The sequence below is a fragment of the Lycium ferocissimum genome, chromosome 2 (genome assembly GCF_029784015.1).
Source record: "Lycium ferocissimum isolate CSIRO_LF1 chromosome 2, AGI_CSIRO_Lferr_CH_V1, whole genome shotgun sequence".
NCBI lineage: Eukaryota > Viridiplantae > Streptophyta > Magnoliopsida > Solanales > Solanaceae > Lycium > Lycium ferocissimum.
In genome coordinates, this window is record NC_081343.1 from 48,371,185 (window position 1) to 48,396,273 (window position 25,089).

General features: G+C 37.0%; 2 protein-coding genes across 3 annotated transcripts; both read right to left on the bottom strand.

Annotated features, from left to right (window-relative positions):
• Nucleotides 1–3,647: 3,647 nt before the first annotated feature.
• Nucleotides 3,648–5,390, bottom strand: LOC132047674 (uncharacterized). The gene is made up of 3 exons (XM_059438686.1): nt 5,131–5,390; nt 3,911–4,237; nt 3,648–3,771 (listed from the first exon to the last, which is right to left on the bottom strand). Exons 1-3 carry the CDS (start codon nt 5,388–5,390, stop codon nt 3,648–3,650), a joined length of 711 nt encoding a protein of 236 aa, XP_059294669.1.
• A 9,591-nt stretch (nt 5,391–14,981) lies between these two features.
• LOC132041692 (probable choline kinase 2) lies at nt 14,982–23,249 on the bottom strand. Of its 2 annotated transcripts, XM_059432402.1 has the most exons (9): nt 23,055–23,249; nt 18,995–19,399; nt 16,925–17,046; nt 16,625–16,820; nt 16,355–16,472; nt 16,184–16,231; nt 15,905–16,005; nt 15,476–15,584; nt 14,982–15,375 (listed from the first exon to the last, which is right to left on the bottom strand). In XM_059432402.1, the coding sequence occupies exons 1-9, from the start codon at nt 23,211–23,213 to the stop codon at nt 15,371–15,373; spliced, it is 1,263 nt and encodes a 420-aa protein (XP_059288385.1). In that variant the 5' UTR covers nt 23,214–23,249; the 3' UTR covers nt 14,982–15,370. The 2 variants fall into 2 exon arrangements, with proteins under 2 accessions (XP_059288385.1, XP_059288391.1); XM_059432408.1 differs by lacking the exon at nt 23,055–23,249 and having other exon boundaries at nt 18,995–19,482.
• Nucleotides 23,250–25,089: the final 1,840 nt, after the last annotated feature.

Consider the following 25,089-nt stretch of genomic DNA (forward strand, 5'->3'; position numbering starts at 1 on the left):
CACAAAAGTTCCTGCCATAGTTGACTAGAGTATCCACATTCAAAAAATAGATGAGAGTGGGATTCATCCATCTGTTCACATAGAGGACAAGTTGTAGCATTTGTGATTCCCCACTTGTGTAGTCTATCTCTTGTGTATGTGCAGCCAATCTAAAACTGAATACCCATCTGGGAAGTCCCATATTATTACATACTAATTTCCTGCACCCAACTTTTGGAAAGACACCTCTGATTCTTTGATAGAACTGCTTTGTAGGGAACTTAGTCATTTGTAGGAGTTCTTGCATTGTATAGCCTGCTGCAGTCACATGTTTACTAGCCTTCAATATTTTCTGCATGATCCATGATGCCTGTTTTGGTATGTCCTCAAATATGTTCCTTCTGTTCCCATAGTAGCAGTGGGGCCATTTGATCCACAGTTTGTCCTTTTTCTGGCAAATATTCCACAGTAACTTGCTAGTAGCTACCTTATTCCAAGAGCTGATGTCTATTATGTTTAACCCACCATTTTATTTTTTATTTTTTTCATATGCATGTTACCAAGACTTAAGGCAAACGTACCTAATGGCTAAAATATATTCCCAACTAATAGGTATAAGCTCATGAAGAATCGACTCGATTCTGCTAAGACTAACGTAAATTCTATAGTACTTTTGATTCTTTTTATTTGAAAATTCTAGTTTCAAATATTTAAGTACAGTACGTATTTGATTTCAAGGGAAAAGGGTCAAAAATACCCCTCTACTTTGAAAAAAAGTTTTAAAATATCGTCCGAACTTATTTTGGATCAAAAATACCTCTTTCGTCCTTAAAGTTTTCAAATATACCCCTGTCTTGACGGAAATTATCCCCCAAAATAACCCGAAATCCTTTTTTAAACCCACTTCATCATTTAAACCCGACCTAACTAAATAATAACCCATAAGATCTCCTTTTTCCCCCAATTCCCTACAACTTCATACCTACATATTGGGGAAATAAGGGGATCTTATGGGTTATTATTTAGTTGGGTCGGGTTTAACTGATGGAGCATGTTTAAAAAAGGATTTCGGGTTATTTGGGGGATAATTTCCGTCAAGACAGGGGTATATTTGAAAACTTTAAGGATGAGAGGGATATTTTTGACCCAAAATAAGTTCGGATGATTTTTTTTAGCTCTTTTTCGAAAGTAGAGGGGCATTTTGGACCCTTTTCCCTGATTTCAATCACAATCTTTTGATGTGAACAGTTAATGGTCTATAATATTCCCTTCTTTTTTTTGGTTTAATCTTCCCTTTAAAATGACTGGATAAGTACCCTGTATCATAGACGAGTAAATCATTTAATAAAATTTCCAAGTAATAAAGGTGATTTCCTTTTTACCAGGAAAAAAGTTTTTGATGTGAGTAATTTAATATTTGCAGACAAAGATAAAGAGAATAGAATTTTGAATTAACTAAAATTTATTATAACTTTTTTTTTTTTGGTAATTCCAGATATTATATTAATACATAACAAAATACAACAAATCAGTCTGGGGCACGAGTCCCATTCAGCCCAAGGTTGTTGTTGTTGTTACTAATAATATTACAAGCCGAAATATTTCTTTGAAATGTAGTTCCTAAAATGTTTGCCTAAACAGCTTCTACTGCAAATACGGGAGGAACTACCAAGATGTTGATTCTTCCAAAAAGCTTTAATCGTGCCCCTTCTTTTGCCATAAGATCCGCAACTCTATTTTGCTCCCTATAAATGTGCTTGATCACTGGGGCTCCTAGTTTCTCCATCAAGTACCTGCACTCCATTATAATAGAGTCATAAAGTAAGTTCCCATTTTCTAGCATTTGGATCACTTCTGTTGAATCAGCATCTATTAGAAGAGGCATCAGTTTCCTTTCGTCTGCTACTCTAAGGCCTTGAAGGACAGCCATGAGCTCAACTTTGGTGTTGGTGGTATTCAGGATTCCCTTCATGAAGCCTATTATCCAATCCCCATTATTGTTTCTGATGACTCCTCCAACCCCGCCAGTATCAGGGTTACCAAATGATGACCCATCAGTGTTTAATTTAAAGTGGCCTCTAGGAGGAGGGTGCCACTTCAAATTCATGGTGATAGTTTGTTTTCCATGGTTTAGTTTCCCCACAAAAAGTGTATACTCACTGCACCTAGCAATCACATTATGGATGTTGATAGAGTCTTTTTTTTGTTTTGTTGAAGAGGTTATTATTTCTACCAAGCCATATATCCCAAAAACAAAATAGAATAAGGTTCTTCCAAGTGATTATGCTGTTAAACTTCAATTTCTTTAAACTATCCCATGTATTAGTCCACCTGTGAGCTTTGAAGTCATTTATGTTTACAAGGGAGTGACTGATTGTGCTATGTTGAAGGATATTACTCCAAAAAATACAAGCATTTGGACAGTTAAAGAAAATATGGGAAAGGTCCTCACTTTGCTGGTTGCAGTAGGAGCACATGGGGTCAACATTAAGCCCAATTGTGCTAAGGTAAGAGCCTGTAGGCAATTTGCCATGGTATAAGAGCCATATGAAGGTTTTGATCTTGTTGGGGTAGTCGAGTTTCCATATCCAACTAAAGTTTCTAGAGTTGGTTATGTTGTTAGGTTTCAGCTCCTTATCAATCATGTGATAGGTGCTTTTGATAGAATAGAGACCATTACTCGTCAAGTTCTAGATTAGGCTGTCTATTTTCGGGCTATTTTGGGGTATGAAGCAACTTTTAATAATCTGGGAAATGTTAAGGGGAATTGTAAAGGAGAGTTTGTTCCATTGCCAGATGCCATTTTGGTACACATCACTGATTTTGAGGTTCTCTTCATTAAGGAGGAAAGGTCCCTCGAGCTGGCTTCTGGTGGTGGGAAAGTCATGTATCCAGTTATCAGTGAGTAGTCTGACTCTGTCTCCTCTATGGACATTCCATCTGCTTCCTTTCAAGGATAGGACCCATCCATTAAGGATACACTACCAGGTCCTAGAAATAGGCTTTCTGATAGAGGTGGTCATGCTACAATTCTTGGAGATGAGAACACTTGCCCAGAGGCTAGTATATTGATGGTATATTCTCCGGGCAAGACTAGCATGCAGGGCTTTTTTCTTAATTTCACTTTTTTGGATCCTTAACCCCCCAAGGTTTTTGCTTTGGGTTATAATGTCCCAACCAATTAGGTGCATCTTTCTTTTTTTAGCAGTGGTGCCCCAGATGAAGTTCCTTTGGATTCTATTGATGGTCGTCTGAGAAGGGAGCTTGATGTATTGCATGACATGGTTTGGGATTGATCCAAGAGAGGCTTTGGCAAGAACAACTCTACCAGTCATGTTGAGGAATTTAGACTTCCAGCCTGCAAGTCTAGTGCTCATATTGTCAATAATAAATTGGAAATCACTTATGGAAGATTGGGAATCCAAGGTACTTCCCAAAATTGGTGCTTTTCTTTATGCCAAGTAAGGTGGAGAGGCCATCAGCATCATTGCTGCTACAATTTGCTGAGAAAATGGCTTTGGATTTATCAAGGTTGATCTTTTGGCTAGATTTGGAGCTGAAGTCATTAAGAGTGTGGAGAATGGCTTGGCAGTTGGCATGATTGGCTCTTGAGAAGAGTGTAAGGTCATCCGCAAAGAAGAGATGAGATGGCTTTGGACCATTTCTGCTTATTTTGATGGATACCATATCTTAGAGTCAACATCTTTATCAATGGCTCTAGAGGGTCTTTCCATGCAGAGAATGAAGAGATAAGGTGACATGGGGTCACCATGTCTGATCCCTCTTGATGGACTAAAAAAAATCAGTTTTCCCACCATTCACAAGAATTGATATAGAGCTGGAACAAACACAAGACATGATGAGCTTGGTCAACTTTGGAGGGTGAAATTTGAACAAAATGAGAGTATCTTTGATGTATGACCATTCTAACCTGTCAAAAGCTTTTTCTAGGTCGATTTTGAGGATCATGTTGGGGTTTTTTCCTTTCATCTTTTTAAAGTGGGAGATGTATTCTTGAACAATGGCATTGTCTGATGCCCTTCTGTTACTTAGGAAGCTGGATTGATTAGGTCTTATGATCTCAGGGAGAGAGGGTTTGATCCTGTTAACAATGATTTTTGTAACCAATTTGCACGCTGTGTTGCAGAGTCCTATTGGTCTGAAATTTTTCATCATTATGCCATTGGTACATTTGGGGATCGAGCATAAGAGAGTAGAGTTCATCTCAGGAGGCATGTAGCAGTTATCAAACACTTCTCTACAGAAAGTGGTAGTCTTGTCACCAACAGAGTTCCAGTACTTTTGAAAGAAGAAAAGATGGAGTCCATCCGGGCGTGGTGCTTTGTTTGGTTTAAAGGATTTCAAGGCTATCCTAATTTCTGAGTCCTTACTGTTGGCATCAAGTGATTCTTGCATGGCGGAGTAAGACTGATGCCTTGATTAATGATGGGATCCTGACATAGCTGGGAAAAGAGTTAGCCAGTACAGTAGAGGGCATTGAAGTAGGAGAGAATATTATCTTTAATGAGGGACTGGTCAGTGATGATGTTTCCCACAATATCAGTGAGTGTGAGGATCCTATTTCTTCTTCTTCTTCTGTTAAGAGTAGAGAGGTGAAAGAATTTGGTATTGGCATCACCTTTACTCAACCAGCTGATTCTAGACTTAATTTTCCAAAAGTCCTCTTCATATTTAAGCATGAAGTCATATTCATTTAGCAGCATATTTTCTAAGTTAAGGAGGAAATCACTAAATTGGTAATTTGGGGATCTCTGGATCCCATCAATTCTTGAGAGGATTCTCTTCATTTTGAGGAAAATATTGCCAAATGTGTTCTAATTCCAGTCAGTGGCATGGGTTTGGAAGGATTCTATGGCATTTAGAAGGTTGTTGAGAGGTTGAAACACCCTATGGACCAAGTTTTGAAAAGAGAGGTACCCACACCACATGGTTTCCATTCTAAAGGGTCTGCCATTATGTCTGAGGATGGAGTTATGGTCAGAGTGGGTTCTTGGTAAGTGGGTCATAGTTGCATCGGGGTAGTCATTTATCCAAGAGTCATTAGCTAGACATCTGTCTAACCTTTCCAGGATAAGGTTTTGTCTATTTTTTTATCTTTTGTTGGACCAAGTGTATATGCTGCCTTTATACCCTAGGTCAACAAGATTACATTGGTTCAGACAATTCCAAAATAAATTAACCCTTTTGTTGTTTATGCCGTTTCCACCAGATTTATCCCTAGCTTGTAACACTTCATTAAAGTCACCACCAATAAACCATTTACCATTATAGTTCTTGGCAATATTAACAAGGTTATCCCACAGATCCATTCTATTAGAGAGGGCGTTACTAGCATAGATTGCTGAGAAGAGCCAAGAAGAAGAAGAAGAAGAAGACAATACCTTAACCATGGCGTGGATTCCTTGTTGAGATATATAGAGGTCTTCAAGGTTGAGGATATCATTTTTCCACATAATGACTATTCCTCCGTAAAGATCGGGCAGTTAGCATCGTGTAGACGAGCATCAAGTTGAAAATATCCACCAATGGCTTATGGTCAGCCATTCGTGTTTCTAGTAGCACCAGTATTGCATGTCGATGCATTTTTACCATAGCATCACAGTGTCTATGAAACTTTGGGCTATTCGCACCCCTTGCATTCCAAATGATGAACCTCATCAGCAGGTTCAGTTGTGCAGGGTTTGATACTTAGGCTATCCATTTCCCCTTCTGGAATTGTTCAATCAACTTCAGAATAGGGATTAGATTCACAATCGGAACCATTTCGCTCTCTTGATATTTCAGATTCATTGAACAAGCACTCAGATTCTTGGGACATAGAGCGATAATAACTTCGGTGAATAGCTCTTTGAATTCTACTTTCACCTGTTTTTCCAGAATACCGGAATTCGGTATTATTATGCCACAATCTAGTAGTAGGCACTCTATATCCTGATTGCTTTTTCTCAGATGCTTTAGCGCAGACTGATTGTCTTCTTCTTAGCTTCCTATTTGTTCTTGTGGTTGCTGCTCCCATGGTTGTGTTGGTGGTAACCATGGGACAAAGGTTGGGTTGATTGGTAGGAATTCCGGTGGGATCGGCGGAAGAAGGGCATGGTCTGGCAAACTTGGTTCATGAGAAGGTTCATATCTTGGATTGACATGGTGTTCAAAGTCCCGTAGAGGTGTGACTGGAGGAGGGTTTGTAGCCAAAGCTGATGACCAAAGTTGGCCAAGGCATGGTTCATCCCTTCTCTGATAATGTGAGACAGATACAGAGGGTTCTGAATGATGATGTTCACTGTTCGACCCTCGACATTGAGATTCAGTGATAGGCCTTGGTTCTGTAGGGACATTTCCAACCATGACGCAGCCGTATGGTCGTCCGACAGTGGTGCTGTCACAAATGTTAGAGGGGTTGGGGTGTTTGGTTAGTTATTTTCTGGATTCATGGTTTTCTTGGGTGCTACCAATAAAGCCAGGAGTTGAGTGGTGCTGATTTATGTTAAGGTTTTGGATATTTGGAGGAGTGTCCATATTGTAAGATCTCGAATCCAATGGAGATCCATTGGACGTGATGGGAAGTGTCATCTCCATATCAGAGGCGTGATGATTACTATCTGCAAATGACTGTTCATCAATCTTTTGCTCTGTGAGGAGATTTTTGGTGAGAGTGATTGGTGGCCCGCAGGGTTGAGCTTTAGGTACTGAGGGGAGAGAAGGAGATGGGGTGTTTGGCTTAACCCTAGCAGGCCCCAATGTAGACAGCTGTGTACCCGATCTCATATCTTTTGAGATTTGGCTCGTGCTAGCTTTGGTTGGAGTGTGTTGAATGGGAGTGTGTTTGGAGTGTGTTTTGGTGGGGTCGCTATCCTGTGAGTGGGAATCTGACATGGGTTTGACCTTTTGGGTAGTGGCAATGTTTTTGGGCCCTTGAAGAGATGGGTCGTCCCCTGTTGAATTTTTGTCTAGGGCCGCTCTTTTTTTGTTATTGTATTCCTTTTGGCCCACTCCAGATGTATTAGCAATATTTGGCTTTTGGCCCACTTCCGATGTATTAGCAGTATTTGGCTTATGAGTATTACCAACATTAACCACGTAATTAATGGATTCAAGGAATTTCCCAAAAGTGGAATTGAAGGTTTTAACCTGGACTTTCTTCATCGATTTTGGCTGACTTGTACCTGAATCATCACCTATGTCTTTAGGGATAGATGTTGATTTTTTCCTCCTTGGAAAGGTAACGGTTTGCCATTGATCGGAGTTTAGCGGATGAATGGAAATAGGGTCTTTAGGAGAGGGGGAGGAGATGGATTTTTATGGGTGGGCATTAGTCTTTTGTATGTCCAATCCTTCCGCAGCCCTTGCAAAGAATTTCTTCTCCTTCATACAAAACTTCTTGCTTATGGTTCAAAATCGTAACACTCATTTTGACAGGCTTTTCTAGGGGAATTTGTATGCACAACCTTGCATACCTTCCACGTAGAGTTGCCGAAGTGCATGTGTCAACCTTCAGTAGTTTACCTAGCTTCCTACCTACTTTTTCCAGTATAAGCTTGTCATAAAATTCAGTAGGGAGTTGTGGTAATCGGATCCATATTGCTATGTGGGATTGGGTTACTGCAACTGGGACAAAGTTTAGTTCCCATCTCTTGACAGTTAGGAAACTGCCAGAAATGAACCAAGGACCCTCCTGGAGTACTTTCACCATATTCTCTTCTTGGGAAAATTTCACTATGTAGAAGTCCCACCCTAGATCAATGAGCGTGAGAGTTTCTTTGGGCTTCCAGAGGTCAAGAAGTTTTCCTTTCAAGAATTGGTGGGAGGTTCTCTTTCCAAATAGTTTCACTAAGGGAGAATCTCCATGGTTGGTAGAGCCTAGCCTTCTCATCTATACTGAGGGAGATCTGGTCCTCATCTATTGTTGGTTCACTAGACGCACTTGTATCGAGCGTGTTTGTGTAATAAGCTTCATTTAGGACATTATTTTTATCCAGTAGAATGCCATTGAAGGTTTGGTTGGTTGGGGGGTCTTCCTCCATGTCCTTAGCTTGGTCTGGTGGTTCCGGCACTTTGCGGGGAGCGTGTTCTCAGTTGGGGAGTCGCTCATTCTCTAGGATGGTCTATCCTGGAGAGAGTTTTTTTTTCCCGAGTTAATCAAACTCTGAAAGTTGAATTATTATAACTTTTACATATACGCAACGTTCGATGAGAGGACAAAGAGGAGATGAGAGAAATTTATCAAGTTATGTTGATTAGAGAGAAGTACAGTGTTAATCTCCAAACAAGATACCACCAGAACTTTATTTATCTTACCCTCTGTTTGGATGGTTGTTTCCCGTGGCTCATTAATGTACAGTATGGTATGGTACAGTATGGTGTTTTATTGTATTGTACTGTATTAATGAACACAATGTTTGGATAAACTGTATCGTTTGTTGTGGTTTAATTACATTTGTATTGTTTGGTTTGATTGTATGGTACTGTATAATAACTTGTAAGTTTACTAATATACCTTTAACTCTTAATTAGAAATTAGTTTTTAGATTATTAATAAAACTCAGGTAAAGAATAGAATAGGAACTTTAAGAAACAAAGAGGGGTGCGCGGCGAAGTGGAAGGCGCAGGGGGCGGGGCGGTCAGGATAAGTGCGGGGCAGGTGATAGGGGGTGGCGAGTGGTCGTGGTACGGAGTCGGGTAGTGGTGGGGGTAATGCGGGGGTGTGGAGGGACGAGTGGTGTAAGGTGGGTGGTGTGGGATGAGGGTGGGGGTTGTGGAACCCGGAACCAAAATGCCCCCCAAAAAAACATTTTGAGCCAAAATATCCCAACAAAAAAAAAAAAATGTTACCAAAATACCTTTAGCGCAGTAATTTACTGCGCTAAAGCACTTAGCGGGGATGGCTCCGTTAAGTGCTATAGCGCAGTAATTTACTGCGCTATAGTGTTCCTCTTTTTTTTTTCCGGCCCTTTTGGTTAATCCTTCTTCCATTACACTTTTTAACGTACTTTGACCACAAATTAATCATGCTTCGGGACCCCGAAACTTCAATATTTTATATAGAACCCTACTTATTTTTGTGCGATTAATAAGGTAGGATTAATACATCAAGGGTACACAAAAGTTTGGATGGCCGTTTTAGTAGTTGAAAAGTGCTCGAACGCCATTTTCGTTGAAGGCGTTCCGCGACATTAGCCTTGAAGTTCTTTACGAATACTTAAACTTGTTCATTAATAATTAATCAAAAGTTAGTCAAAATGGCAGCATTCATACAAAAAAAAAAAACTTAATTAAATTGCATCATTCATAACCTTGAGTAGATGAAAATACTTAAACTTGTTCATTAATAAGAAACCCAAACTTTTAAAAATACAATCATCAAAGTAAGAAAAAAAATTAAAAAACATTCATCAATTAATGCTCTTGAGATGATCTTCCGCCACCACCACGAGATGTGCCACCACCACTAGAGGTACTTCCACCACGAAAGTTTCCTCCACCACAAGAGGTACTTCCACCGCGAGATGTAGTTTGACCACCATGCCGTAAGGGACACTTGCGCTTATCATGACCAACATAATTGCAAAATGAGCATTTTCGAGTGTATCTCCCGGTGGAACATCCATTTCATTATGAATACGCGAGTATGCATTCTTTCCGAATTTACTTCGATAAATGCTTTATTCGCAACCATTGAAAATGGATCCGGTGGCCAATAACTCTCACTACCAAGTGGGTAGAACCTTCCAAAGATACGTTCTTGTATAATTTTCAACCGTATATTCTCACTTATGTACGGGGAGGCGTTCTTTCCCATGGGATAAAACACTTGAAGGCATGAGAACATGGCATATGATATGATCGCCACTTGCCGTACGTGCATGTTCTTGGAATCTCACAAATTGTGTGGACGTTACCTCTTTTACCTTGGTGCACACTTGTTGTGAGTTCAAATATGCATCACAGGTTGTACTCCATCCGGTCATGTTTCGAGCCTTATATTTGTGGTACTCTCAGCTTTGACGGCTTTGGCATCCATCTTAGATTCCGTCGCCGCATATGCTTTGGCCTCTTTTGATCTACCGACGAACCGCTCCACAACCTCGCTTAAATGTCATTCTTACCATTGTGGTGACGGGTAGTCCCCGCGTCAATTTCAACAAGCCATTGAATGACTCAGAGCTATTTGTTGTCAGCATACCCCATCGCCTACCTTCATCCTAGTGTCGTGTCCATTTGTCTTTATCAATTGCATTCAACCAGTGGAAGGCTTCCTCATTCGCCCGCCTAATAATGTCTACCTGCAGGTTAAACTTCTTCTCCTGATGCTCTGTTGCAGCCACCCACATCCAATTGCAAAGTGCTGGGATTCGATATGCCTTTTGGAAGTTTGCCTTCAAATGCCTTAAACAAAAACGATGTGTAGGTAAAGCGGTGGTCGCCACCCCTCGAAAATTGAACATATTGTGCAATATGCCAAGCATGTCCGTTCGATATCACACATATTCCCATGCGATCCTTAATAACGTGTTGCCTTAACTAGTCCAAAAACATACCCCACGTACTAATGCTCTCATTAGCTGTAATTGCAAAAGCTAGAGGGAATATAGCTCCATTTGCATCCATTCCAATCGCTATTAGCAGCTTTATGTCATACTTTCGTACACATGTGTTCCATCTATTGATATTACAGCCGACAATGAGCAAAACCATCAATGCATGGTTTGAAGGCCCAAAACACAAAATCAAAAATATTACCGGCACACCAAGGCTTCGATTTGAGCTTCCATTCAACAACGGTACCATAATTGAAGTGTTGTAGAGCCGCCATGTATCTCGGCAACGTCTTGAAAGAGCCCTCCCAATTGCCGAAGACTATTTCATGTGCACGCTTACGCCCAAGATACGCCTTCCTCCTAGTAATGCTTTTGCTATATACTTTCGTGATCGCTCTAATACAATCTTTAATGTGGAACCGAAAAAGTTGAAATATCGATATAACAACGAGGAACATTATATTAACACCAAAAATAAAATAAACTTAGGCGAAGGGGATACCTTTGGGTTTTCTCTAATGTCGCCAACTAATACACGCGCAATCAAATTAGTATCTAGATTGCAATGATCATCCGGGAGGTCACCCATATCGAAGTGTGCTTTGTAGAACTTTGAAATAGTCCACATCTTTTCAAATAGCTCTACTTATCACGGAGCATCCATTCGTTAAACTTTGATATTTTCGCTTGAAGACCAATCGCTAAAGTTTTCGTGTGAAATCGTCAACTTTAAACTCCCTCATCCCCGGATGCAATAAATCTTAATGACCCTTTGCAATGATTTTTTCGAGCCGAAAATCATCCCTTTTTCAATATGAGCCTTTATTTTAAAGCATCCACTAGCTCTTTCCACAAACTTCTCCGAATATGATCATCATCCCTAGTAAAGATAAAGGTATCCGGGCGATCTTGAAGATGATCAAGACAGGATCTCATCGGAATGCCACCGAATCGGGTCGACTCTTGCCGTTGAAATTGGCTTTGTGGACGAACCGCAGTCGACTCTTGTCGTTCAAATGGTTGTGTGAATTCGCTCCTCCTCGTGTGCCGATCGTTCATCATGTCTTGCAACAGCTCTACTTGATGTCGAGGATTAGTTCCAACCTCAATCTCATCGTCACTTTGCTCATCGTCACTTTCCTCCGCATTAGGTATTTCCTCACTATCGCCGGACGATGTCACTATATAATTCGGATAATCCGGACCATCCATGTTGTGCCTTTGCCTATAATTTGGTGCAACCACCACATTCTCCCTACATAAGAAATTAGGGTGTTTTAACTACTACACATCAAATAACACTATTGATGTTAAAAAAAAAAAATAGACGTACCGATAGTAATCAACCGCACCGAAACTGAGGAAGGACCATCGCTTTGAGTTGTTGGATAGGCCGAGGATGTTCCAACCTGATTCATCCATCCCGATTGAGGAGACCGTCTGATATGATCCATATCAGGTGTATAACCCTTAAATAATATAATCAACATCATTAGTAGCATTCAAGTGCCACTACACATAATAATAATAATAATAATGATGATGATGATGATGATGATGATGATGATGTAAAAAATGAATATTTACCACTGCCCATCAAATTGCTGACTTAAACTATCCAGAGGCATTTGGCTAGTCAAAATGCTTTCATAGGTACTCATATCAAGGTAATTGTGTTGATAAGTAGGTTCCGCTTGAGTGACTTCGGCCTGAATTATAGACGGGGCTTCCCGACGAGGTCTATTTCGGGCTTCCCGAGGAGCCCTAGCCATGAATTCAATTCGATTAATGGGGACCTTCTCTATATACATTTCAAGGACGTTTAAAGTTATGCATTTCCTATAATCATAAGGCGAAGAATCATCGTCTTGAATGTACCACTGTCCATAACTAGTTACACCTTGCGGCGTAAATGACGTTGGATATTTTTCAATTATATTTAGATCAAAATCACTTCTACTAACTTGTAGTCTATTATACAAGGCTTGGAGTAGTTTTGAGAATTTTAAGTCAAGTGGAAACTTAACATGGTATTTTGGGAAGAATCATAGCGCAAATTATTTTCCTCGAATATAATTTGTCCGTCTCATAATAAAGAAACTCTAATTCTTGGAACATCTGCCATATTTTGAATAATTTCGGAGGAATACAAAATGCAAAAACTAGATGAAACTTCGAATTTTTTGGTTTTTTTGCCTTATACGAACTCGGTATTAATAGGATTTGAAGTTTGAATATAGAACCAACGCATGCACGCAATTACAGTGTCTGGTAACTCAATTTTACTGCGCTATACCCCTGCAACATATTGTCACCTCAACTGTCAAACAGAAAAACGTCATGATTCGAATCAAACTTTATATAAAGTCATTTGACGAATAGTTGTTACCAATCACACAACATTCCACACAAAATTGAGTTACTATGTCATTTTTTGATCAATTTAGAGATATTAGTCGTGTTATATCGTTCACTCCAGCAAACATATTTGAAGCAATGGGTAGGACCTGGGAACTAGATGATGATGATTTTCATTACTCAAATAACCCTAACGATAGATTCAATCGAGAATACAATAATAAAATGAGGGGAGTGGGATTGGCGTGTTAGGGAGGCCGCAAGATCGGAGCACAAGTTAGCGTCGTAGGCTTAAACGCCCAAAAAAAACGTGCTATGTCAATGCCTCGCGGAACTCCACAAGAGTTTAATTTGGCTCTTAATCGTTTTCGCGAAGAGAACAATCGGATGCAAATACGTTACCATAGGATAGAATATGGTATACATGGTAGCACAAGATTTAGATCCAAGTGGGATTCGATCGTGAAATGTCCGATGAAGATTAATATTTTTCTTACAATAAGGTAAGTAGGTGGTCATAAAGACCCCCCCCCCCCCCCCCCCCCCAAGGTACTTGGGGGTTTGCAACTATATAAGTAGTTCTTTCTTTTGTTATTAGACTACACCATATTCAATGTCGAGTAGTAGAAACTCAGCTTGGTCTTTACTCCTTCCAAAAGAACCAAATAGCAATGTGATGAGAGTTCAAATCATAGCAGCTTTTTCGAGCGATACCGTTGATTTCAAACTAGATGAGCTAAATCCCCACCTTTTTACAGTAGCGTAATGATGATTTTGCGCAAGGTGAAATATTCGTATCCGCGGGAATATTATTGTTGTTTACGCCGAGAATGGTTACATCGGCTTGCCAAATCAGAACGTCTTGTTCGTGACTTGAAAAATCTCAACGCTCCAATCCCAACAAGGTACTCCTTATCCATGCCTCAAGTAGGTCCAGAAACTTGCGAGCTTACCGTGCAAAGGATTAGAAAAGAAAACAATAGAATGCTGGCAAGACGATGTAGATTTTACATGCTAAAGTTGGCCGAAGAACAAGCATCATCAACCGAGAGAGAACTAAGCTATCGAAAAAAAGATGTGTCTTAAGAAACCGCCAATATTTTTTCGAGGACGATATTGAGGACTTGTACTCGATGATGATTAAGAATGTTGTGATTTTAGTTTTAAGTTTAATTTATCATTATGCTGTTATTTTGAAGAATATTAGTATGTTAAGTATTTTCATCTACTCAAGGTTATGAATGATGCAATTTAAGTAAGTTTTTCTTTTGTTTGTATGAATGCTGTCATTTTGACTAACTTTTGATTAATTATTAATGAACAAGTTTAAGTATTCGTAAAGAACTTCAGGCTAATGTCACCGAGCCTTCAAACCAAAATGGCGTTCGAGCACTTTTTAACCACTAAAACGGCCATCCGAACTTCTGTGTATCCTTGATGTATTGATCCTACCTTATTAATCGCACAAAAATAAGTTGGGTTCTATATAAAATATTGAAGTTTCGGAATCCCGAAGCATGATTAATCTGTGGTCAAAGTACGTTAAAAAGTGTAATGGAAGAAGGATTAACCAAAAGGGCCGAAAAAAAAAAAAAAAAAAAAAAAGAGGAACACTATAGCGCAGTAAATTACCGCGCTAAAGGTATTTTGGTAACATTTTTTTTTTTGTTGGAGTATTTTGGTTCAAAATGTTTTTTTTGGAGGCATTTTGGTTCCGGACTCGGGGTTGTGAGTGGTAGGGTAGGGGTGAGTGGTTGTGGGTTGGGGTTGGGCGGTGGTAAGGGGTAGTGGGTGGTGGGGGTGGGTGGCAAAGGATTAGGGTAGTTGGGTGTGGGGGAGAGTGGTAGGGCGTGGGGTGGGGTGGGGTGGATGGTGGAACGTGGGCCGATGGTGAGTGGTAGGGTGGGGGTGGGGTGGGGGGATGGTGGAGGGTGGGGTATAACGGAGAAATGAAATATGTAACTACGGAAAAACCACCAAATCCGTGGTTACAAAAATTGAGACTTTTCATGGTTATATATGCATGGATGAACCACGGGTTTACAACACCATACCACATAATTTTAAGAACAATGGAAACAAACATGGTTTCATAGAAAACCATACGTTAATGAATCACGGGAAACCACCATCCAAACAGGCGGTTACTGTATAATCTTTCAAATAAACAAATAGACTTGCATATGTATTATTTCAGCAAAAGGAAAATAAAACAAATTCAACATCATTCTGTAGAGATTTACACAAGAAACCCAAGCAAAATTTGACAGAAATGCTCATACACTTGATGATCTAATCCTAGACTTAGCTGATAAACACTATCACCAGCAAAATTCCATCAAGAGTTTCTATTTTTCAATAAAAGAAGGCATGCCATAAAAGAAAGAGTAAGTCTTATTTCTTCAGGCAAAACCCCAAGGGATAACAACTACTCTCTGTAAATCAGCAAATGGATCAATGAAGTCCTTGGTTTCATGTTAACCTGCAAGACCAAAGTGCTCAGTTTAAGAAACCCCAAATTCAAAACCTTTAAATTAAGACTTGTTTAGAGAGAAGGAATTTAACAAAATAAGTGAAGATACCTCTCTTGGAACCTGAAGATCCCAATAGCTCAGGTTTCTTTGACCAATATGGCTTAAACCTCTGCCTAGCATACTCCAAGTAATCAAAGTCTATCTTATTGACATGATGCTGAGGAGAGGAAAAGATGAACTTTAGAATTAGATAATAAAAGCCTATGCAGCTCAATAACAACATTGTTGTCAATGGCAGAAAGGTCGAGAAGAGCCAAATCTGTTACAGCTTAGGCACAAACTGCAGTGAACCGTGTGCTTTAGTGAACAATAGATCCAATTATCTCTTAGTTGTTGACAGACTTCTGATATTAAGTTTTCTACCGTAAGACTTGGTGTACAGTTCCAAGCCCCCTACTTAGACTATTGACTGTTCTTTTCTGTACATGATTCGTAACTACTCTTATCATTATAGAATAGATAAGTCACGAGGAGTACCGATATTATTCCCCATAGACCCCAAAAAAGATGAGTGGCTAGAGTATACTTCTCCACTTCTTGAGCTAATTTCTCCAGCTCCTGTTCACTGGGAGAGCTACCTGTTTACCAGACTAATACATCTTAGATTTGTCATGAATAAAACATAAATAATGACGAGATCTTGAGATTAACGAAATGTATAAACTTGTTACAACTCTTGGTATACAGAGTGCTCCATCATAAAATTTGAATGGTTCCACATATGATAAATGATAGAAGATGCAAGTTCCAGTCTACCTGAACTACTTAGATATGCACTTAAAAATCTTTTTCGCTCCTCCAAGCCTGCACATATTGTAAGGGGTTTAATTAGATTTAAAGTAGATATCCAAAAAATACTTGCTTGTGGCATTTCAGGAACCAGATCAACAAAACGGATTTGCTTAAGATGATTTACTAGTGACTCACCAGGATACTTGCTGAAGTCCATAATATGAGGTGTTTCTGTATGGTAATCAGCAACCATTTCACAAAAATGATTAGCTATATCAAATGCAACATGGTTGTAACCAGCATATTCATAGTCCTGTTAATAGGAAAAAATTAAAGAAAATAACAAAAAATTAATCCAAATAATAACTGTACGAACAGCAAGAATTAGAAGCCGTGTTAAGTTCAACATTGATACTCTAACTTTTCATCTGAACAGATCTATGAATTAATAACTTTGGTACTTACAATAAAGGTTATTGATCTTGTCTCTTCATCCATCATTATGTTCCCATACTGCAAGTCATTGTGGCAGCATCCCGTGCTTAGATTATTGCCAGCAAGATTCTTTTCCAACGATTGGATCTCGTCTTGTAGAAGGTCCAACCGAAAGTCCTTAGCTTCTTCAGCAGAAGCCAGACCTTTGGCCACGTTAAGCCAATTTCTAGAGCATCAAGAGAAGAAGAGGCTGGTTAGACATTTTAGTATACGATAAACATATGTTGGCAGTTTTTATTCATCAGATATGTGCTAAGAAGAAGAGCATACTGCAGTCTATCCCAAAGGATGACGGTCTTAGGACCAGGCATATCAAGCTCGTGAAATTCTCTCATTTTGGCAGCTATCAAGGAAGATATCTCTGGATCACGCAGATCAGGAGCTGATAGTGTCTGAAATGACAATAAAGGAGATTGTATTATATTTAATGAATGCCCCTGATTCTCCTGAAGTATCAGTAATTACAAGTGCATCACAGATAATAATCTCAATCAGAGGTAGGTTTAGAATAATGCAAATGAAGCAGGAGTTAATCCTAGGGAAATTAGGCAACTTCGAAAATACCAGGAGCACTTACAAAGGAACGGCAATATGACAATCATGAGCTATGAAGAACCTAAAGCGCTTGGCGGCCAGATGCTTTTGTCAAAGTATCACTATGAATGAACATGAACCATAAGTCTTTGAGCATCTCAGCCAGCAGTTACATCAGGTTTTAACTTCATTAATAAGCAAACCCAAATATTGGGTTAACTTGAATGCATTATATCAAGAAACCACTTGGATAAGGCTCAAAGCCCCAAATAGAAACATTTAACTTTTTCAAATAAGAGGTGGAAAAGCTAACAGAAAACTCGGAGCTCTTAGTTCAACGAAGTACTAATCCAAGCGATGATAGTAACACACAAGTGGATATTAGGCATTTCAGCATCAATCTGGTTCGCTTCTCATATCATTCAGCATTCACCCAACCCCTCTCCTGGTACCCTTAAACCCTTGGCCCACTTCACATATACATCCTTCATCACAACAGAAATACTTCTTACTGTCATAAAAAAAAAAAAAAAAAAAACAGAAATACTTCTTATGTGTCCCAAATTGTTCATCTGTTTTGAATTTCTTCCTTCAAATACCTGTCTTTCCGTTCATCATAGCAGTTATACTACCTTTAATTTCTTCTTAGGGAACCCCTCTGCCGCTTTTTATGATACCGGGCAGGAAAGACAAGATTATTATGTTCAATTAGACCTATTAGTTCTGCTGCTACCAAAAGAAAAGTTGTTTCCACTTGCATCATACGGATAACAATGCTTAATTGTACATTTGGGCAGCTATTACTTAATCTAAATCTTTAACAAACAATTCATTCTTTCAAATTACTATGCAGAACCAACAAACGGGTATAAATCCCTTATAGTAAAAAGACAAGAAATTTAATAATGAAGAAAACCTAACATCTAAGAACATTGCTTCAGATTCGGATAAAGGTGAGCATACTGAAGACATTCATGGAATTAATCATTTGATTTAGACTAACCATCTTAGATGAGAATGTTAGGATCTAGCCAAGCAACATCTTAGAGAAAGATATTATCACATCAATGAAAACTATCAGAATCTTGTCAAAATTTTGAAATTCCAAATATCAAGAGAGAAATCCTATTAGATTCTCTATGTGCACAGATGCTTATGTACACGCATGTATATAAACAACAGGAAAAATTCACACACCACTAGAAGGGAAGGATGAATACAGAGTAACAGTGCAACTTGCCAATCAGAACAAGAGTAAGAGTGCAGCTTAACCTAAATTCTCCCTCATTTACATGTGAATTGTTTGCATTTAACAAATCAATTCACCAGCTAATAGATTGGAGAAGCAAAGGATAGTTGAATTACGAACTTTCAAGTTTCTTCCATGCAGAAAGCATTAAACTCTAATTAAAACCTAAAAGTATTGTGCCTCAAATTACTACGATTGCAATTAACAAAGTTACCAACCAAACATCACTCCGATGGGCCAAACCGCCAAAGAAAGGACTCAACACATTGCCCCTCTGTCTCATAGAGACGTCAAGCAAGAAAATATGTCAAACATAATCAAATCATACTATAGTACTTTTTTGTTCATTTGACCTTTGCATTTTCCCAAAGGAGGTGGGTCTGGGTAGGATAGAATGTACGCCTTACCTCTACCTCTGTAGGTAGAGATACCTTTGTAGGTAGAGAGGCTGATTCCAATAACCCTCGGCTCAAAAGAAACGTAGTTCATGCAAGATCGCAAGAAAAGCTAATATTAATAGACATAGAGCGTAAATTTTCCGGAAAAAAAAAACTAACCCGAGCTCGAATAAACTCCTCAATACGACCATTCTGAAATCGACCAAGCAATCTTGGACCTTGTCCTTGCTTAGACATAAACTCAAAAATCCTAATTTCATTTTGTCGATCAAAGAACACATCAACACCTTTCCCATAGATCCTCACCAACACTTTCCTAGACCGCTGTTGTACTGGATTCCTACTTGGCCATTTGATTTGATACACCATGTTAGTCATAGCACCTTTTAATCTGATAACATTTAATGCATTTGGATCTACTATATCGTCCCATTCTGATGCTAATTTCTTTAATTTCAACTTTGCTTCTTCAGGTATCACATCTGAATTTGAATTTTCCATTGGATCACATACAATGAAATTACCTGTTGTGAAATATTTGAAGCTAGTGGTTGTTGAATATACCTTATAAGTTAAGTTTTATTCCGTGACAGATGCTGCATGCGCTGTGCTGGTCTCTTATTGATTGCGTGGCGTCACGTGGCTCTCTCTAAATTTAAAACTGGTTAAGATTGGATTTGGAGTTCCTAGGAATTTTATTTGCACGACTAGTGAATCGGTTCGCGCTTTACGCGATAATAAAAAAATCTCATTAAAATTTATAATTTTTTTCTTATAATGATATTGAAATATTACAATTGTTTAAAACTTCAAAAATTATAATCACTTTTTATTTTTCAAACTAATGAATTAGATTAGTGAAATGCGTTTCTCTAACTTTGATTTTTTATTAATAAAATATTGATAAAGATAAAACTTATTTTCGTTAAAAATTATTAGTGCTAAATTTTTGTAATTTTCTTACTTTCTCCTTGTTTAAAATCTAATTAAAGTTAAAAAAGCAAAACGAAAATGAAAGAGGAATAAAATAACAAAATCAGATCCATCTTACCCCAAATTTTCTAAATGAAATAACTTTTTATTTTACTTACTTTTTCTCTCTATTTTTGTGTGCGTTTGTTATTCTATGTTTTCTTTATTTCTAGCTCTCATACTTCTCTGCCTAGTTATTTTCCTAAAATGATTTAGGTATTCCATTTTTTAATTTCTTCTCCTTTGATTCTTTTTAACTATTCATTACCAGCCACTTTTTTCGATATAAGATAATATATTTTTTCTTCAAAATCATCAAATTATACCAAATTGCGGAAAATTCGAAGAGGTATGTTCATTCTTTTTGAAAATTTATCTTAAAAAATCAAAATACAAATTCATAAGAAAAGAATGGCATAGGAGATATAATCTATAGGAGCTTAGGTTTTGCACGAGCTACATCTATAAATGGACAATTATTATCTAATTTCATATATAAAAAGTTCATACAAGGTGCATTTTCACTCTCTAGTTCGAATTGCTAAAAATTTCACATCAATTTTTGTCATTCCTACTTCTCTTCCTCTTTGGAATCTTTCTCGCCATTTATTTCCTTGTTATCTTCTTCCATTCATAACTTCTTGTCTGGATAAATAAATAAAATCAGAGATTTAATTTTTCAAATATTTTCTAATCAAAATCATCCAAATAAATCTATCCGGCAGAGAGTAAGATGGCGCATTTTGCATACAAAAAATAAATTTGATACCCACCCATTTCAAACAATGAAACAAGATAAGATTCCAAAATAAACTAAGACACACACAAGTGGATATTAGGCAATTCAGCATCAATCTGGTTCGCTTCTCATATCATTCAGCATTCACCCAACCCCTCTCCTCGTACCCTTAAACCCTTGGCCCACTTCACATAAACATCCTTCATCACAACAGAAATACTTGTTACTGTCATTAAAAAAAAAAAATACTTCTTTTGTGCCCCAAATTGTTCATCTGTTTTGAATTTCTTCCTTCAAATACCTGTCTTTCCGTTCATCACAGCAGTTATACTTCACCTTTAATTTCTTCTTAGGGAACCCCTCTGCCGCTTTTTATGATAACGAGCAGGAAAGACAAGATTATTATGTTCAATTAGACCTATTAGTTCTGCTGCTACCAAAAGAAAAGTTGTTTCCACTTGCATCATACGGATAACAATGGTTAATTATACATTTAGTCAGCTATTACTTAATCTAAATCTTTAACAAACAATTCATTCTTTCAAATTATTATGCAGAACCAACAAACGGGTATAAATCCCTTATAGTAAAAAGACAAGAAGTTTAATAGTGCAGAAAAACTAACATTTAAGAACATTGCTTCAGATTCGGATAAAAGCAAGCATACTGAAGACATTCATGAAATTAATCAGGTGATTTAGACTAACCATATAGGACAATTTTCTTCTACATCCTAGATGAGAATATCAGGATCTAGCCAAGCAACATCTTAAAGAAAGATATTATTAGATCAATGAAAACTATCAGAATCTTGTCAAAATTTTGAAATTCCAAATACCAATAGAGAAATCCTATTAGATTCTGTATGTGCACAGATGCTTATGTACACGCATGTATATAAACAACAGGAAAAATTCACACGCCACTAGAAGGGAAGGATGAATACAGAGTAACACTGCAACTTGCCAATCAGAACAAGAATAAAGAGTGCAGCTTAACCTAAATTCTCCCTCATTTACATGTGAATTATTTGCATTTAACAAATCAATTCGCCAGCTAAGAAATTGGAGAAGGAAAGGATAGTTGAGTTACAAACTTTCAAGTTTCTTCCATGCAGAAAGCATTAAACACTAATTAAAAACTAAAAATCTTGTGCCTTGAAAAACTATGATTGCAATTGAGTGACAGAGTTAACAACCAAACATCACTCCGATAGGCCAAACTGCCAAAGGAAGGACTTAACACACTGCCCATCTGTGTCATAGAGTCATCAAGCAACAACATATGTCACACATAATCAAATCATACTACATTACTTTTTTGTTGAATTGACCTTGCTGTTTCATCCCCAAAAAAAAAAAAAAAAAAAAAAAGTCCTTTTTTAATCAGAAAGTGGACTATAGGGATCATCAACCAAAAAAAAAAAAAAAAAAAAACACATAGATAACATTGAGGATTATATCATAGATCATATAATCTAATCGAACCTACTATTGCATGCAGAAAAATCTCCTTTTTATCACAAAGTAACAGCTAAAAACCATCATACTACCATCCTGTTAGCAGTCATAACAATAACAGAAACAACAGCAACACAAATTATCCATGTTAACTAACGAAAATCGAACCAGCAAGTCAGCTAAATGCAATTTTTACATATCTATGCAGTTTACAAATATTGCAATTCAGTCCAAAAAAAAAATTTTTTTTTCGGGGAAAAAAGGGAATATTTTCAAAAACTACACAGCTTTTGAAAATATTTACAATGTTATACAACATTATACTTTGGGGAAAGCATTATACATAATGTATCAACCTCGCATAAAGTGTATAATAATATATAAAAGGTTTTTATACACAAATATGTCGAAAATCAAGTGTTTATAAATACTACAACAACATACTCAGTGTAATCCCACAGGTGCGGTCTGACGGTCTGGGTAGGGTAGGAATCAAGTAGACCTTACCTCTACCTTTATAGGGTAGAGAGGTTGTTTTCAATAAACCGTCGTGCTAAAAAAATGTAGTTAATGCAGGATCGCAAGAAAAGCTAATATTTTCAAAAATAGACATAGAGCGTAAATTTTCCCAAAAAAAGAAACTAACCCGAGCTCGAATAAACTCCTCAATACGACCATTCTGAAATCGACCAAGCAATCTTGGACCTTGTCCTTGCTTAGACATAAACTCAAAAATCCTAATTTCATTTTGTCGATCAAAGAACACATCAACACCTTCCCCATAGATCCTCACCAATACTTTCCTAGATCTCTGTTGTACTGGATTCCTACTTGGCCATTTGATTTGATACACCATGTTAGTCATAGCACCTTTTAATCTGATAACATTTAATGCATTTGGATCTACTATATCGTCCCATTCTGATGCTAATTTCTTTAATTTCAATTTCGCTTCTTCAGGTATCACATCTGAATTTGAATTTTCCATTGGATCACTTGCAATGAAATTCCCTGAGAAATATTTGAAGCTAGTTGTAGTTGAATATACCTTATGGTTAAGTTTTGTTCCGTGAGAGATGCTGCATGTGCTGTGCTGGTCTCTTATCGATTGAGTCACGTGGCTCTTTCTCAAACTGGTGAAGATTGGATTTAGAGTTCCTAGGAATTTGACATTGACGATGTCATTGAGGCGGTCGATTCGATACATTTTATTTGCACGATTGGATTGTGCTGCGAGGAAAGTTCCTATAATCCTTTGCCGACTTGGATAGACCTATTTTTCAAAAGTTATACTCCCTCTGTTGAATTCATATGAACACATTTTTTTTATTAGTTTATGTCAAAAAGAATGATCTCTTTGTATATTTAGAAATAATTTACCTTGATATAATAATTTATAGTCACACAAAATATATGTGACTCATTTTACACCATAAATTTAAAAGTTTTCTCTACTTTTAAAAATTTTATATCCAGTTAAATAGGTTCACATTAATTGAAACGGAGGGAGTATATGTTATTTTAAATTTTTATGTTAAAATAACAAATTTAAGTAAAAAGAATATAAAAATAAAAACAATTTAATAAGGTTCTATTTGGGAAGTCATTTGTAATTTGATTTAGGGATAATTGACCGTAATTACATAATTTTGGTATGTTTGTTGACAACATGTAATTGAGGTTGAATAATTATACACGTCAATTCTCAAGGGATTGAGAACTGCTAAAAATTACATGGCATAATTACAAGATTTTTTTTTCTATTTTAATTTAAATTTCTATTCTTTTTAACTTGTCTTAAATTTTATTTTTTCAAATTTAAATTTTTTTGTGTTATTTATCTTTCATTTTTTTCTCATTTCACAACATTTACTTCGCGTGCTTTCATTTAATTTCTCATATTTTTTTATTCCACTTAGCTGTGTTATTATTCTATTTTATTTTATTTTTTAAAATTATACCTCTTAATCACAGAAAGAATAAATTATCTACAAACTTCGTTTAATGAGTAATGCAATTATATTAAAGTTGAATTTCCTTATTAAATGAGGTTAGACATAAACTTGACTTATACTAAGTAATGTCGGAATTGATGGATTACTTTTTATCAAATATTTGACCAATGTTGCTCCCTCTATTTCAATTTGTTTGTCTAACTTTCCTATTTAGTCTGTTTAAAAACAAAAAATGCATCTTTTTTAATTTGGCAACTCCTCAATTTCAACATATCATATGTCATGTTTAAGATCACAAAATTAAATAGTATTTTGGTACATTATACATATCTTCAATTTATGACCAAAAGATTCAAAAGTCTTATTTACTTTCTTAAATTTGTGCTCAGTCAAATATGACAAACAAATTGGAACGAAGGAGAGAGTATGAAATTATGGATGTAAATATTTTTTTTTCCTATCAAACATATAGTTCATGATGTTCCTGCAAATTGTGTAGGTAGTTATAATTTTTATTAAAAATCTATGTAGTTACACTCATGCAATTAAACATTACGTTTGTATATTATGACAACAAACAAGTCTTGCTAATTAATATACTCTGTAATAACACCAAATTCAACTACCAGGTGGCTTTCCAAACAAATTTGGTCGTTGTTTAGAGTTGTGCATGTATTAGTAATGTTAATTAGGTATGTTGGATTTAGTTATTCGTGTGTTATTAATCTCTGTATCAATTGTTCCATCTTCTATACATAAATTAGCTCGTAACTTATATATATTTTATTTTTGTGCGATTGTAAATTAATAACCAAAAATCATATGTAGTGTCCTAAATTTATCAATCATGATATTAGCTAGGTTAGTTTTGAGAAACAGATAACTCTCCTCCTAACCAACAGCTAATCGTCCCCTTACAATTTGAAATAGAAGAAAATAACCTTTTCAAATTTCTTGTGTGTTAATTTTAATTTTCTCACGCTGTTAATTTTAATTTTTTCACACGTAAAAATAAAGATCTTTTGTTAAAAAAAACAGGTAAAACTAAAAATAAATTTGCGAAGGACTACAAAACCAATTGATCGAATAATAAGTTGGATCGATTGATTTTATTATAGTCTTCGATAA

What these genes read in the sequence shown, in the direction of transcription:
- LOC132041692 (XM_059432402.1), bottom strand. Translation starts at nt 23,213, where the DNA reads ATGTATCGAATCGACCGCCTCAATGACATCGTCAATGTCAAATTCCTA. An exon ending in GGACTTCAGCAAGTATCCTG is followed by an intron (nt 16,232 to 16,354) that starts GTGAGTCACTAG and finishes CAATATGTGCAG; the next exon opens with GCTTGGAGGAGCGAAAAAGA. An exon ending in TGCATATCTAAGTAGTTCAG is followed by an intron (nt 16,006 to 16,183) that starts GTAGACTGGAAC and finishes TCTGGTAAACAG; the next exon opens with GTAGCTCTCCCAGTGAACAG.
- LOC132047674 (XM_059438686.1), bottom strand. Translation starts at nt 5,390, where the DNA reads ATGGTTAAGGTATTGTCTTCTTCTTCTTCTTCTTCTTGGCTCTTCTCA. An exon ending in TGTAATCTTGTTGACCTAGG is followed by an intron (nt 4,238 to 5,130) that starts GTATAAAGGCAG and finishes CACTTTCTGTAG; the next exon opens with AGAAGTGTTTGATAACTGCT. An exon ending in CTAGAAAAAGCTTTTGACAG is followed by an intron (nt 3,772 to 3,910) that starts GTTAGAATGGTC and finishes GATTTTTTTTAG; the next exon opens with TCCATCAAGAGGGATCAGAC.